Source organism: Mytilus californianus, unplaced genomic scaffold (assembly GCF_021869535.1).
Source record: "Mytilus californianus isolate M0D057914Y unplaced genomic scaffold, xbMytCali1.0.p SCAF_7, whole genome shotgun sequence".
NCBI lineage: Eukaryota > Metazoa > Mollusca > Bivalvia > Mytilida > Mytilidae > Mytilus > Mytilus californianus.
Window position 1 is genome coordinate 21,462,881 of NW_026262723.1, and position 17,433 is coordinate 21,480,313.

Consider the following 17,433-nt stretch of genomic DNA (forward strand, 5'->3'; position numbering starts at 1 on the left):
CTTTATTCAATACTCTTTTTCTAAGAAGTGCATATCCCTCTTATACATTTATGACAGTAATTAATATGCATTTAGAATGCAAATCGGTATTCCAAAATGCTTTTCACTTCTGATTTCATACAAAACTACAAATATAAATTAGGAATTTCTTGATTTTGCAAACATATATCCTTGAAAAAATATAATATAAATCAATTCAGTAAACTGAATAACTTTTCTTGTGACTGCATGATAAATAGTTCAGACAAACCGAATGCAGGGGTGGCTAATAGTGTGGAACGAATAGTACATTTAAATGACATGCGGTCGAGACTGTAAACGGTTTTTAGTACATCTATTATAATATTATTTACTGCTTCGCATTTGTTATGGTTGATTGTGTCCATGTTATCAATCAATTACTTTTAACGTTCTTCAAAATTTACCGTAATTATAAACCATATTCAATATGACTTCCTGTTATAAAATTTAAGGAATGTTAGATGACTTTAATACTAGTGATTTGATACGAAATAGTATCAAAAGATTAGTTAATATTTCCTTATTTGTAAAAGGGCACATGCTCTGACATTTAAAATTTTGCGTTGTACACAGATTGAATGTCCAAATGAAAGTGTTTTATATGTTAAATATATAAACATGTTACCTTTTGACCAGGTATCATAGTAACATATAAATCTGACATAAAACCAAGTGAAATTTCCCGTTAACACGTAGTTGGAAATTGATGCTCCATTTCAACAGGGAAGACGATATTACTTCCGTGTTTTGAGAATAGATAAAGCCAACACGTGAAGGGACTTTTATTTTTCTCCGTTTTGGGAATAGGTAGAAACAACACGTAAAAGTATATTTCTCCTTAAACGAATAATATAGTGGAGTATTTTCAGTTTCATAACGTTGACTGTGGACAGGTCTCAGGGACAGGTAAATCAATGCAGACATGGAGTTTTCAGATGTTGGCATTTTTTGTGTATTCTCCGATGGAAAAGACTGGGCAAATTTCTTGCAAGTGAAACTCGCTGCAATTGGAATTTCTTCCAGTTTAGAAGGTTTAGAAAATGATCACACACAATCAGTGTATGCAGTTAATGTTGTACTGGCAACACCGGCCATTCTAGATATATTAGAAACGGACAGGATTACAGCGATTAAGGCTGATGATTCCGTAATGGTATTACTAGGAGTTGACCAGGATGAGCTTAAACTTTCATTTGCTAAACATAACTACAAAACAATAAGTAAATGGAAATACTTTGAGACCAAACAGACTGAGAAATCCGTATCCGAACTTGTAACATGTATTCAGTTAAAGTTGGAAGCAAAAAGGCAGGCATCAAGTGTCCCTGATTATGATATTTTACCACCACCACGTCCGTCACAAGCAAAACTACGCCACGCAGAACCATCAGAATTTGTGTCATCACCAAAACTTCAAGTTGCCATGACAGATAATTTCGACAAGGTATTTTTATTCATCATTATTGTTTACATTTCTTCTTGAATAACAATAACTATCACATTGCTATGCATAATTACAGTTAGAATCTCATTGTTACGAAACAATGCGTTGTACAATATAACAAATAGTAATACTACTGGCTACGGTGGACTATTATAATTTGTGGGGTATCAATTTTCGTGGAAAACCGAGATTTTAAGTGTTCAACGAAGTATACATTTTTCTACAGGTGTTTATTCCGACTTTTGAAAATCCACAAAATCATATACTAGTATCAACAGATAAATAATTTTCCTCCATCCACGAAAATTGGTACTCACAAAAATAAACGAATCCCAAGTATTCATTCTCGTATTCATTGGTTTTACTTAATTAGCTACCCGTTGATTCTTTCGATTATTCAGCCATCAGTTAATGATCAGTCAGCCATCAGTTACTGATCAGTCAGCCATCAGTTAATGATCAATCAGCCATCAGTTAATGAGCGGTCAGCCATCAGTTACTGATCAGTCATCCGTCAATTGATGATCAGTCATCTAATAGGCATCGATCAGGCACGAATTAAATCGTAATTTCTATGGGACGATGGATATGTACGCTTGACATTTGGTCGGATAAATTACGTCGCAAATTAGTTTTTATAAATAACGGACCACACTTCCATATATATTTTAAAATTTGATGTTATCAGTGAGAATGATTTGTTGTATATCGAATAGTCGGCACTTCTTTGTTGGCATAAATTATTATTGATATTGTCATATTTATAAATTAATTGTTTACAAAACTTTAAATTGGTCGCCTACTAGGGATTTTTCTACATCAGGAATAGATTACCTTCACTGTATTTGTCAAAACAGAATTTTTCACCCTCGATGCTCTTCATCTTCGTATTTTATTTGACTTTTTAACATTTTTGAATCGAGCGTCAATGATGAGTCTTTTGTATACCTAATGCGCGTCTGGAGTACAGAATTATAAGCCTGGTATCCTTGATGAGTTTTTTTTTAAAACCCTAACATTTGAAATCCAATGATGTAAAGCTAAAGATAAAAGAAACCAACAGTTTTGCATACTTTGAAGGGTGTTATGTACTTCACCTTGCTTTCAATTGGATTTAAAGTTCAAAAAATTATCGTAAATTACTTAGCAAGCCAAATTGATTAATGTAACCGACAACGGGCAAAATATCCCAACTGGTTTTTTCATATGATATTAACAATGTTGGAAAACAAACAACAACCGGCAAAATATCCCAACTGGTTTTTCATATGATATTAACAATGTTAGAAAACATAAACAACAACGGGCAAAATATCCCAACTGGTTTTTCATATGATATTAACAATGTTAGAAAAAATAAATAATGACTGTACCTCTCCATTGAATGTTCTAATAAACTCAAAAGTAATCATGTGAACAGAAAGGTGAAATGTTACTGCATCTCTTTTACCAACTGAAGTTTCCATACTGAAAATATTCAATAGGTATAGAAAGTGTATAGTTCTGGTGTTGTATTTCATTAACGGTTATGTTTTAACACAACTAAATCATCATGCCAAAATTTTAATATTTAAATGTAAATGTTATCCCGATTATAGAAAACGAATTGTTTACTACATCTGAATGATTTGTTGTGCAAACCCTAGCCTCATTTCGTGAAAAGAGAGTATTCATTGCAATTCATTTAGCAAAGCTGATATTCATTTATTCTAATGAAAATATTTGTTCGATATACAAAATACATAGTTCTGGTACCTTTAAAAAGTTCGTGGTACATAATTGTACCATTAATTATATGAACAGACCGGAAAGATTTTATTGAAACTAATTCAGCAAACTAAAATATTTTTTCAATTATAAAAGCTGAACCGGTATATAAGAATGAAATGATTTGTGATTCATAGCCTAATCAAATATATATGACCAGCCTTGTACAAATGTTATTGCAAGTCATTTAGCATGCTGAAAACCCTTATATTATTGAACAATTTTGAAGCGGTATCAAAAACTAGTAGTTTGGCATCCTCTGAAGGGTTAAATTTAAAGGCCGAGGGCGCGGATTAATTAAATGATCGAAGATGCAAATCCAAACAAGCTGGCGATCTTAGCATTTGACAATTACTTCAGTAAAGTTGCACAAAAACCCGAACATCACAAACAGAGTAAAAGATGCAAAACCCATTTTCTCTATTGCAGCAAAAACGATGACATTGAATACGGACTTACAGTGCTCACTTGCAAGACTTGTGAGTTACAGATTTTCAAGACGAATTATCGGCATTCTCAGCTGCACACTTAATAACCGTCCGGTAACATTAAAAAATTTTATATTGAAAAATAATATGATCAAAATTGTTTTTTGGGGGTTACATGAACTCCAATCACCAAGGTAGAAATTTCAATAATGTCTAACTTACTTTTTAATCATAAATTGAGGTTAAAAGAATCCTTTTAGAAGAATTGGTTAAATAATAACATAAACGGTACCAACTTTATTGCACCTAAAAAATGTAAAAGTGTTTTGCCTTTCCTGTGGTGCTTTTTCCTCATTTTTTGTCTTGAGTTTTCCGATTTCAAACAAGATATAAAAATCTCAACCTGACTCCATGGCAACGAGTGTTAAGTGTTAACAACTGCTGTTACAAAATTATAACAAACAGTAACTGTTACAAAATCATAACAAACAGTAACTGTTACAAAATCATAACAAACAGTAACTGTTACAAAGTTATAACAAACAGTAACTGTTACAAAATTATTACTAACAGTAACTGTTACAAAATCAAAACAAACAGTAACTGTTACAAAATTATAACAAACAGTAACTTTTATAAAATTATAACAAACAGTAACTGATACAAAACTATAACGAACAGTAACTGTTACAAAATTATAATAAACAGTAACTGTTATGTTACAAAATCATAACTAACAGTAACTGTTACAAAATCATAACAAACAGTAACTGTTACAAAATTATAATAAACAGTAACTGTTACAAAATTATAACAAACAGTAACTGTTATGTTACAAAATTATAACAAACAGTAACTGTTTCAAAATTATTACAAACAGTAACTGTTACAAAATTATAACAAACAGTAACTGTTACAAAATTATAACAAACAGTAACTGTTATGTTACAAAATTATAACAAACAGTAACTGTTACAAAATTATAACAAACAGTAACTGTTACATGTAAATTGGGAGACACCAATAAGGTAGCAAAGGTTAAGATATATAGATTTCAAATTAAGGTGGTACCAAACACCTTGACTAAGATTTATTTGGCTCATTTGATTTTCATAAAATTTTGACAAAATATTTACTTTGATCCTTTGACAAAAATATAAAAATTTCAAAAAACTTGAACCACACACTTTATCGGAAAAATTTCATTGGATATATAGCAGTTTGACAAACAAATAATTTTGATCATTGAGAAGCTTGATATTTCTTAAACAATAGAACGTGATTAAAACGTTCAGCTGATTTTTACAGAGATATCTCCCTATAGTGTTATATTCTACCTTAAATGTGTATTCAACATGACTATATACCATCACCATTATGAGAACGGGCATGTGTGCCGATCATTGTGAATGAAGCAATAATCTATAAAAAATATTATAAGATAAATAACATTTATAATACATCAATTCGTTAAAAAATATCAGTTATCAGTACAAAAACGTATTTTCACTCCTGACTCTTCCAGATTCAATATGACTTTATTCATTTGTATAAGTAAACTTATTAATAATCTCAATTATATTTTAAATCCAGAATGTGAAATGAATTATTTTGCTACCTTTAATAAACTTTTTGTGCATATCCAGCTGATTTGGTTTTTTGATATAGATTTAAGTAAAAGAAAATTATCACTACATATTGAGAAAGCCAATATTTTGATATTCAATTGAAACAACTGGATCTGAATAGGAAATGGTGAGGTTTTACATCTCTGAAAAATGAATTATAAACTATGTAATGTAAAGAAATGACATTAGTCCCCGAGATAACAAGGTTTGCATATAGTTTCAATATTTTGCATAGTTAGAACACCAGGGAAGTTTTTCTAAAAAGAAGTGCTGATTACAGATTTAGCCAGCATATACTAAAAATGGTATGAAACGGTTAAATATTGTTTTGTACACAAATCAGGCAGTTGGTTTTCTCGTTTGAATTGTTTTAAATTTGTCATTTCGGGGCCTTTTATAGCTGACCATGCGGTATGGGTTTTGGTCATTGTTGGAGACCGTATGTTGACCTATAGTTGTTTACTTCTTTGTCATTGGCAATCTTACCATATCTTCAAATTTCTATATTGTCTATGAATTTCCTAATGTCATGCGTGCTAAATAGTACATAAGTCGACGATGTGCATGGACATAAATACAATCAAATCAAATCAAATCATTTATTGGTTAATAAATCTAAATGCAGAATTCTCACCAATCCGTACATATTTAATAATAACAAACATGTTTCAAAGACATAACAAAATATGTAAATAAGAATATGCATGCAACAAACACAATACGTAAATATGTTGAGTTAGTATTGATATAGAATGTTGAAGGTGGTGATCCTTCTTCCAAGTTTAAATTGAATATGTGTTTACTTACGAGTACAACGATATTCTTAATGTATTACAATACAAAATAAAACAACCATATAAAAGTAGTAAAAAATTTGAAAAAAAATTGTTTACTATAAATCTACGTTTTATTTTCATTTTACATAAAAATTTTATGGTCATGTTGATTCGATTTCATTGTGTATATCCGGTTTAAACATTTGCGCTTATATTGCATGTTTTGAGAATATAATAATGCATTAGCCCAACTAATTTAGATATTGATATTTAAAGTATGAAAAATTACATAGAAAAGCTGGTACAAAACATGCGGTGATACAAAACATGCATATACATATATGATTAAAAGCCGCAAGCAAAATTCGTTGTTAGCAAAAAAATTATTTTCGTGCATATCATAATCATTAATTGACAAATCGGTCGAAAACGGTTACCTGTTATTTGGCAGTCAGATATGTTGCCTCTGTGATACGGCAAACGAAAAGATTTGTCCTCGATCATTTTTAGAATCCGTCCGTCACCGATACGACATCGATCGATCAAATTGTAAAACAATTACAATAATTGATGTAAATGTCACATATCGAGTGCATATGTCATGCTCTCATTGTCACATCTAATATTAATTCATTATCATTTAAATTTATTTGTGTTTTTTTTTTTTTTTTTTTTTTTGATAGATTTCATTGTTTTGGTTCACCTATGTGATCACTTGGCGTCCGTCGTCTGTAAACTTTTCACATTTTCTTCTTATCTAAAATCTTGTGTCCAATTTTAACTAAACCGTACAGAATTGATGCATGGAATGTTATCTATACATGACAAACATTTGGTTCGTATTGGATAAAATGCATATTCGTCAGCGTCAATCTTTGATCCTGATTTGCCAAATTTCACAAATATTCTCCTTTGAAACTACAATTCAAAATGTTTTGAGTAATGGATGGTTGGAAGACTCATTTAGTGTTGATTGTGTGGCAAACATGGGGGTATTTGTGGCACAAAGATCCCATTAAAATCCTATGGAAAATCTCATCTTTTCTTAATCTATTACGCAATTGTTTCATACAAATAGGAAATATGATATATGGAAAGTCTAAAACAAATGTTTTTTTTTTTATTTTGGATCAAATAGAGGCAAAACAAGACAGCCACAGATAATCTTTGACTCGATTGATTAATTTTCAAACACCTTCTCAGACGGAATTTTTTTAAACTATATATTGAAAAACCTTCTCAGAATATTTCTCATTGAATGTTGATGAAGTGATAAACATGGCGGCTTTGGTAGCCAATAATTTCCATTGATTCTCTTTACATCCAATGTTCTTCTTCTTTTTATTCTACTTTGCATATCTTAATCAATCTTTGAAGATTTATGTCTGAATGGTTCTTTTAAAAATTGTCTTTTTGGTTTTGATTGAATGTTTAACATGGCCAACAGATGCTTTGATTTTAATTGGTCAATTTTCAAAAATGTTTTTCTATTCAACTATAATGCGAAATCTGTGCATATGTGGAAGATTGGGAGATATATGATTAGAAAACACTCTACAAACGATCCTCTTTTAATGGTGATCGGCTGGCAACCATTGCGGCATCAATAGCACATATTGAAAACGTATAAAAATGGCAGTTTCATTTTGTTTTTTGAAACTGCTTGCCATGGCCAGTTGTTACTAGATTGTAAGTTTGATATATTTTCAAATATCTTCTTTGTACCTGCAAGTTGAAACGTTCCGTAAGTTTAGGCTTTTGCTGATTGGGAAACATACGAGAGTGTTGGTACATAGTTCCAACTGAAACCTTATGGACATTGCCTTCTCTGCAACTAAATGGCCAATTTTAACCAACGTAGAGTCGCTAACATCTACGTCATTTGGTCTCTGGTGAATAGTTGTCTCATTAGCAATCATACCACACCTTCTTATTTTTATTTATATTAGCAGGAATGATATATGAATAGTTCTTCACAAATAATCATTTTGTTTCCGATCGGATAAACAAACATGGCCGCCAGAAATAGTCTTTGATTCTGGTTGTCTAAATTTCAACTATTTTCTCTATTATACATGGCGAAATCTTTTAAATGTTAAGGGTAATGTTGAAAACAAAGTTGTCAGAGGTTAAACTTGTCGGATGTTATCTACTCTTAAACAATTCAGGGATTGATTTGCCAGCTGAGCGATACATTTTCCTAGGAGCCTCTCATTATAATTTGTGTGTATAAAACAGATGTATTTTTTGGTAGTTTATGTCGTTTGCTTGCTGTCTCATTGACGTATACCCCCTTTCATTCCTTTTAACGTATTTCACTTTATTGGTTTTAAACATTGTACAAAATGAAATCGAATCAACATGATCATAAAGAATTATGTAAAATGAAAAAAAAGTAGATTCATAGAGATTCATACAGTTTAACAGCGCCGCATTTTTACGCCTGTCCCAGTCAGGAACCTCTGGCCTTTGTTAGTCTTGTACATGTTTTTTTTTTTTATTTTGGTTCGTCTATGCGTTTTGGAGTTTAGTATGAACTCCATTTTCTCTGAACTAGTACAGATTTTTTTATAGAGGCCAGCTGAAGCCTGCCTCCGGGGGCGAGATTTTCTCGCTGTGTTGAAGACCCATTGGTGGCCTTGGGCTGTTTTCTGCTCTTTGGTCGGGATGTTGTCTCTTTGACACATTCCCCGTTTCCATTCTCAATTTTGATTTGTGTTCATAGTTAGTTGTAGAAGATGTGAATATTATTTAAAGTCTCTAGTTATATCAAAAGGCAACACGACGTACAAATTGTGTTTGGAACTGACGAAAACTAAGGTATTATAAAGCATCTAATACACATTGAAAAATTGATATGTAAACGGAATTTTTAAGAAGATTTTTTAAATGACTCATCAATTGGAGAGGGGATTTTTAGAAAGTGTTAACGGGTGTAGAGCATGTTTTGTTCTACTTATATTTTTCCGAAGATGTGCAATAGATATTGTTATTGACGTTTTGTCCCACATAATGGTAGTCAGGAAGACAAATTTAAAAACAAGTCCTCAGTTTTAACTTTTTTGTAAAGTCTATTGTTAATATTGCGTGTAATAATTAGGAAGTGTTAAGTACGAACCTACTTAGTATTTCATTTTCCTTTTCAGGTTGCGGAGGTATTCATACTAAGCAATAGAAAAGGTTCTAATGAGATAGAGATTGTCTTAAACAATTCACGCGATCTAGTCAATACAAAGGCAGTGTTCGATGACAAAGCCTTATACCAGATACAAATACCAGGTTAGAAGTTATTATCTTAATGATTTTTATAAATTCGTTGCTTACCATTACTACTGATTCTTGATCTATGTATTTAACCACGTGGTTCAGTAGTAAAACAGGGAGTATCCATTGATTCTTGATCAATGTATTTAACCACGTGGCTCAGTAGTAAAACAGGGAGTATCCATTGATTCTTGATCAATGTATTTAACCACGTGGTTCAGTAGTAAAATAGGGAGTATCCATTGTTTTAAATACATAATGGCATAATTTCAGATACACATCGTAATTATAAAAATTCTTTGGAAATGTTTGTTTTATTTCAATCAGTTTTAACAGTTTTAATATTAAGAATTTTCTTTTAGGAAATCTCATTTGATGACGATTTGAAAAAAACAGGGTCAAAATGTATTAGCAAAAAAATAACAAATGCTAATGGTAGAATACAGTTTTCCTCAACTGTGAGCCATTTGATTTTGTTATCTTTTTACCGTTAGTTTTTTATTGTGTGTTCTTTTATGAGCGAGCAATTGAATTTTCTTTTGTGATTGAAAAGAGGAGGGTCAAGATCTCTAAAGAATAGTTTAACTCCTTCCTGTGTCTGTCTTAAGTCAGGAACTACATAAATAGACGAATTTCCAATATGAACAGTCAATATGAATGACCTGTGTCAATAATCCTTTTGACGCGACGTTCAAAAATATGAAACAAATACAAGAGAAATTTACCTTAACTATTAAGGTTCAAGCATTAAAAATCAACTGTTCTCTGCAATTAAGATAATACCACATAGATTGTGATTATGGAGGAGGTAAGCGGGAGTTTTCGTTTTGCTAACAATTTCATTTGTCAACACATTTCTAACTTCCTTTTGGGTTATTATCTTATCAGTACCTATATTTATACTTATGCTTCATCTCGGTATTGTTTCAATTTACTGGATGGCTTGTTGTATTTTTAGAAAACGCAGAATTTGAAGAAGACTGCCAATTTGTTGCTATAGATAATGATGAAACAATTGGAACAGGCAGCATTCCAAAATTAGTGGAAGTAACTGACAATGTTTCTTATTCTAAGCGTATACCAACCAAATCAGACATTATTAGAGAGACGTTAGGTTTTGAAAATGATCCGGTTCCATTAGTTTGCCAGATGCTAGGTTTGTCTCATACGGAAGAAACAGATACACATAGTGAACTCTTAGATAAACACATTGCCAGTCAGTATAAACAGATAAAGGACAATGAGGATTCAAATTGGAGACCGCTGATCAATGAAGGTATCCCACTTAGTTTATTCAGTCAAATTACTGTATTAAAGAAACATTGTTAATAAAAAATAACGAGATGTGGTATTGAGACAACTATCCGCCAAAGTTCAAATGAAGTAGATGTAAGCAATTATAGGCAACCGCACGGCCTTCAACAATGAGAAAACCCATACCGTATAGTCGGCTATAAAAGGCCCCGACATGAAAAATATGAAACAATTCAATTGAGAAAACTAACGGCCTAATTTATAACATAACATTGTCTATTTCACACTATTTCAAATATTTGTATTTTCATTTAAAATTTAATTATTTAACATTAAATACTACCTCAATGTCAAATAAATTGTGTAGGAACTCATGAATTTATGATTTCGTTTTTATTTTCATCATAAAGGCATTCATGATGAGCCATTAACTAATTTTACAAACTATACGCATTTAGAACAATAATGAATACAAAAAACATGTACACAGAAATGAAAATATTGAGAGAGAAAAACTATTTTAAACGTGCATGTGATCTATTTTGATATCGCAATATCACTCCACAATTAATTCCACTGACTCACTTTGCCTGATTGTTTTACTCATCTTTTGTTGTGCATACTAATGAAAATGTGCTCCAAAATCGTTTGAAGGTAAAAGATGTTAATTAACTCCAACTTTAGTATCCAAACGTTAGCCGAATTTTTATTAATAACTAAATGACCTAATTGGTAAAACTCTACTTTAAGAGATTCATCTTTTGATATAGATATAAATGTACAAAACATCTAGTTATGAAATTTAAACAAGCTAAAAAAACAAATCCGTTTACAAACCAGCCAACTTTCTTAGCATGTATTTTTTGTTTTCTAGATTGTAATTTTAGCCATTGTCCTACGCTTCTACATTTCGCAGCGGAGTACAACTTGAAAACATTGGGCTCAGAACTTCTGAAGCTCCCAGAAAGTTTGGATGCCTGCTTTGCTATGAACATGGACAAAAAGACCCCACAGGCAATAGCCCAGAACAAAGAATTTCCGGAATTCGCTCAAATGATTAGAAGTTTCATGAAAGTAGAAACATTGAAAGGTTAGTTTATTTATGTATAATTATTCACTATTTAAATTTCTAATATAAGTTTTACAACTATTATTATCATTACAAATATTTTTATTATTAGCATTGTTGTTGTGTTGTGTTTTTTTAATTTTTTTATTTGCTGAATAGAGGTGTTTTACAAAATTGTGTTACTTACATATATTCTCTCATGTGTAAAGAAAAACGTGCAAAACATAATCTTACGGTCTTTAGTTTTCTTTGTTGACTTTTTCGGCGTTTTCGTTTCTTGCCATGGCATTGTCAGTTCGTTTTGGACTTATGAGTTTGAATATCCCTTTGGTATCTTACGCCTCTCTTTTAAAGCATAAATATTTAACTTCCCGTTGAAATTAAAATGTATTATACTTGCAAGTGAAAATAGTTTTACAAAATTGTGTTACTTACATATATTCTCTCATGTGTAAAGAAAAACGTGCAAAACATAATCTTACGGTCTTTAGTTTTCTTTGTTGTCTTTTTCGGCGTTTTCGTTTCTTGCCATGGCATTGTCAGTTCGTTTTGGACTTATGAGTTTGAATATCCCTTTGGTATCTTACGCCTCTCTTTTAAAGCATAAATATTTAACTTCCCGTTGAAATTAAAATGTATTATACTTGCAAGTGAAAATAGTTATTTAGATGCTTAATATGAAATAATATCTCACTATTCGCAGTATTTCGATGATAAAATTGTTGGTTTCTAGGAACTTTTCGGTGATATGAGGAATTTTTAAACACCAAAGAACGTATCAGTGTAAAATGAAAATAATACTCTATAAATGTATATGATATTTATATATATTATATTATATATGTTAGGAAATATACAGAGGAATAAAGATAGCGGTATTGTCGATGATAAGAAACTTCCAACTATACCAGGTCAGTGGAATATAATATCGGATTATTTTGAGTAATAATGGTGAAGTCGGTGGCGCATCATGTGTTCTAAGCAAAATGTTTAATTTAAATTTATTTTGATTATGGAATACACAACTTTGACAATTATTTTAATTCATCGAACCGAAAATCATAACGGTATAAATACTGACTAACTTATCTTAGCGCTTGTTTTCCGTTTATTGTGGCAACGCGAAAGCAGCAATTCTAGCATTTTTTGCATTAGTATATGATTCTGATTAATTGAGTGTTGTTTGTTTTACGTCCATGTATGTTTAGGACGAAAGTGTGATGATGTCATTGGAAAATATAATGGAACACTCTAGTGTGTATGCAGCACATTTTTTTTTATTACCGAAAGATATCATAGTATAGCGTCATTGGTCACTGTCAACAAGTATATTGTCTCCTATGTAATTAATTTCATTGCAAAACAATCTGATTAACATACAAATCCTGTGTCCAAGCTTTGTTTACAAGGATCTGACAACACTCCTTTTTACTTTCTGTTCTGGTAACTATTACATCAGCCAACAAAATTTCAGCCTTCAAAATTTTAAAGGTGTGTTTTAATCCGACAAAACCAGAGGATCCCGAAAAAGTCTTTAAAACAGAAATTAGAACGGAGCGTTTTCAGATCCTTGTAAGGAAATCTTGGACACAGGATCTCTATTTTAATCAGATTGATTGCAAAATATCTATCAATCTTATAGTTAAGTCCTTATGTCGTTTATGAGGGTCTGGATGGGGGTCCTTAATTTCGATATTCTTCAATTTTTTAGACCAGTTTTCTCTATTCTTTATTTATTTTGCCCATTATTCTCTATTCATTATATTTTAGTAACCCGTTATTCTCTTTTCTTTATTATTTTTGCCTATTTTTCTTTATACTTTATTTTTCGGGCTCCTTTTTCTTCAATTTTTGCTCTTTATGGTCTATTCTGTGAACCCCATCCAGAACCTCGTTTATGCAAAGTATGTTCTGTATTCTTTCAGAATTCCAAGAAGAAATTGAAAACAGCGGAAAAGAAAAGGTAAGTGCTTTAAAGAATTAGTTTTCTTCATTCACATAATTGAATTTCTATTCATTAAACTTCTTGGTGATTTCTTGGTACCGTACCATGCTCGTCTCAAGGACGACTGGTCGTGGATTTAATTGATCCCCGACCGAGTCAAACCAAAGACTTGAGAGAAGGTACTTGCTCATTTCTGGTACGGACGTGGCATGTAGGAGTAAGCTTACAGACAGGTCGTCAGGATAATGTATCCGTGTAGAGTGAAATGTCTTCTTGTGGACAGCTGCTTTGTTTACTGGCACGTTAAAGATTCGACTTATCGTGACGGTATAGTACAAAGAAGGGTTTATATTCATATCACATCAACATATTCTCATTCTGATGAAAACAACTAGACTTTTTGAACATATTCATATCATCATCATCGTCTTCCGTTAATTTTTACGCTCTTGGTATTGCTTTTTCGAAATTGTGCGATAAGTAAAAACTTAAAAATTTATGATTCAACAGTTTTATTTTTATTCTATTTTTGATTTTTCTGTAGAAACCATCTTCTGGGGAAAAACCTAGCCTTTGGTCAAGATTGAAAATACCAACAATTATGAAAACGAAGAAGAAGTCTTCCAAATCTGAGGGTAGAATGCATAGTACCTGTTCGGCACAAGACTTACATATGCAATACAGTACAACCAATCCTAGTGAAGGAGGTAGCCATGAAGCTGATGATAATGAGGTAAGTTTGCATACAATTATTGTACTAGGAGAAATCAAATGTTCTAAGATTTCTCTAGGAAGACATACTTAATGTTCCTATTTTTATGTATTTAAAACAGGAACAATATACCAAGGGGACAATCAAAACCCGCAAGTCGACAAGAACATGGTCATAAGAATAGCTACTAAAAGAGTGTCCTCTTAACAGCACAAGGAAAAGTAAAGATTAAACAACATTAATCTAAAACCCGTGGGAGAACTCGGGTGCTCCTGAAGGGTAAACAGTTCCTGCTCATAAGTGACACCCTCCTTGTTTCTCCTGTTATCAAAACGTTAAAAAGTCTTGTTTGGGGATAAGGCATCATATATGTTTAGGGAGGCGCTTCGAGTGAGCCGCCTTAGTCCTTCCCTGATTTTTAAAAAGTAACAACAACACGAACCTATTTAAAACAAGCAAGGATATAACATAGATGCTCCAGATGTGTACACAGTTTCTGCTCGACTTCTGAATTAAACTTGTTATTTTTCTAATGTTTGTCAAAGATAGCCCATAAGGTCAACAAGATCATGCTGGTGTCTAAAATGATTTTGAAGAGATGGCTTCAACTTTAACTTAGGAACCCTTGTTAACCAATTAGAATTTAGACGACACGGTTAAATAATAAGATGATATGGGGTTAATTAAAGAGGCAACACGTGGAATTTTACAATGAAGACTTTTATTACCGATATTATCCGAGTTTATCGAGTACTCGTGAGTATTTAAACCGAGTACTCGAGTATTTTTCGAGATCAACAATAAGTGGATGTCTTCATAATATGTCAATCTTTAAATATAGTTTGAAAATGTAGTGAATATACAAATGATGACTATACAAGTTCTGTTTTCAACACCGAATTACCCAAATGAAAAATGATACTAAGATGATAAGACATGTATATATGTCGATAATGAATGATTTATATATGAACTTCATGTATAGCTATTTCAGATGATAACTAGAAAAAATAAGATATATAAATGATTAAACTGTTTGCTGTTTGTCTCTCTATCTGCTTTCGCCTACTTTCTGGGGAATTTTTAAATAGCATAATATTGAGATATGAGGTATAATTGTCAAATCATTTGCTGGCAATAGATTGTATACCACGTATGGCCCTATTAATTTGGATTAGTAATGAGTGGTTTTTTTTCACACTTTAGGCACATATGTCTTATCTTTTCATCAACAAGTCATGAAAGTCGTTTTCATTCATTTTGATATTTTTAAAATTAAATAGTTCCTTTTCTTCCAGGATGATTCTACAAACGAACCAATCTCAAATTCATCAGAACATCATTTGATACATAGTAAATCTTGGTCTGGACCTGGTATGACAAAGATGTGACATTTATTGTGTGCTTTGACGCCTTATGACATTGTTGTGCAGCTATATACGGAACATGTGCATTATTGTTTATCAATTAGGTATTCGAAATTTACAACAACCCTGAAAAAGTAAATAAAAGCTATATATATAAGCAATATAATTAAACTGCAGATATGAGTGTCACTCTCTGATACTCACCGGTATATCCTTATTGTTAAAAGAAATTTTGTAGAGTGTATAAAAATATTGTGACAAAAACTACATTTTAAATGGGCATTACGACTGACAATTTTAAGTAGAAAAATATTTTCTGCATAAAGTATTTTGAAATGCAAATGAACAAAGTTGTCTTTGTTTGATATTGCTTACTGATTTTTCCTTTTTAAGTCAAAATATTGTAATTGAATGATTTTCTTTATTATAACAAGGAAATATTTCACTGGATTTTATGGATTCAAAATTCAAAATTATATATTGGCACATTTACCAGTTACGGGTAATATGGCAGCTGTTTTCCATTCGTTCCGTTGTCAGTTTTATGGATTTTTCCACTTTACTTTTTGAATTTACCCTGGAGATCGGTATTTTTTGCTAATACATTTTTACTACATATTTTCATTTATCAAATATTTTTACAACTTGACGCATGTTTTACTTCATTCTTACATTTTTTCATCCCACATAGCCGCATTGAAAAATATACGGAGAAGTCTACTCATTTATCACGTGGGTGTTTTTGTGTTTAAATACAAGTGTGGACACAGATCAGTGTGGACAGTATGATTGGATGTTTGACAGTGTTTTATATGACAAAAGGAGTTCTGTGTTTTATGTTTTCTATGTATTAACTGTGTTGCACAATGACAACCAACATGAGCATCAGGGGTGTTGTTTATGTAATATTTAGTTTTTTATGTTCAACAGATACTAATTGCATTAATTACCAAATGATTATGATAGAATATATATGTTCCACATCTTTGATTTTGGATACATTTTGAAGCTAGGAGAGGAACATATAATAGGTTCATTTTTTTCTTAATGTGATTTTTTTTTATATGGGAGATGGAATCTGAGAACATGTATTTGCTTACTATTTGTATGGTTCTATTTATATTACTTTGTGGGGGATTGTCAGTATCATAAGTAAAAGATTTCGGTTAAATGTGGAAATTGTTTCTCAGTTTAGAAGACATTTAATGTTTTTTAGTAATGACAATGCCTGACATGATGATTGGGGCTAGATGAGCTAGAAAGTGAATTTCTGTGTTATTTTTAATCAATTCTTTGAAAATATCTCCTCCAAAGCTGGTCAAAGCAAAAAAAAAAGTTTTGACCAGTATGAAAATGATATCAACAAAAGAACCTTTGTGAGCATGCTTCAAAGACTCATAACTAACTACAGAAGTCATATGATAAAATGTCAAGTGGATATTATGAGCATCTACTTAATATGTCTAAATATCTAAAAAGTTTTAGTATTCAATATGAAAAAGCTATTGCAAAAGTATTCTCTTTTCAGTTTTTTTGTTATATGGATACAAATATAAGTGATACCAATACAGTAAGGCAGTTTTGTTATGGTATGAAAGTGTAGTAAATTAATTCACACAAATAAAGAAATAAACAAATGAATGATAAATGTTGAACATGTACAATGAAATATATTTTAGAAATCAATTAGGCCAGATAGGCCTTATAAATTCTAATCTTCTTCTTAACATACTGAATGACCATATTTATACTCAGAAC

General features: G+C 31.4%; 1 protein-coding gene across 1 annotated transcript in view; it reads left to right on the plus strand.

Moving 5' to 3' along the window:
* Positions 1-483: 483 nt before the first annotated feature.
* The window catches only part of LOC127709811 (uncharacterized), a 28,628-nt gene continuing 11,678 nt past the window's right edge, over positions 484-17,433 (plus strand). Inside the window, exons 1-8 of the mRNA XM_052215466.1 lie at positions 484-1,465; positions 9,211-9,343; positions 10,287-10,604; positions 11,457-11,672; positions 12,500-12,562; positions 13,577-13,614; positions 14,141-14,329; positions 15,607-16,435. Of these exons, the coding sequence (XP_052071426.1) occupies positions 944-1,465; positions 9,211-9,343; positions 10,287-10,604; positions 11,457-11,672; positions 12,500-12,562; positions 13,577-13,614; positions 14,141-14,329; positions 15,607-15,699 (1,572 nt within the window). The 5' untranslated portion in view covers positions 484-943 and the 3' untranslated portion in view covers positions 15,700-16,435. The remainder of the gene's footprint in view (positions 1,466-9,210; positions 9,344-10,286; positions 10,605-11,456; positions 11,673-12,499; positions 12,563-13,576; positions 13,615-14,140; positions 14,330-15,606; positions 16,436-17,433) is intronic.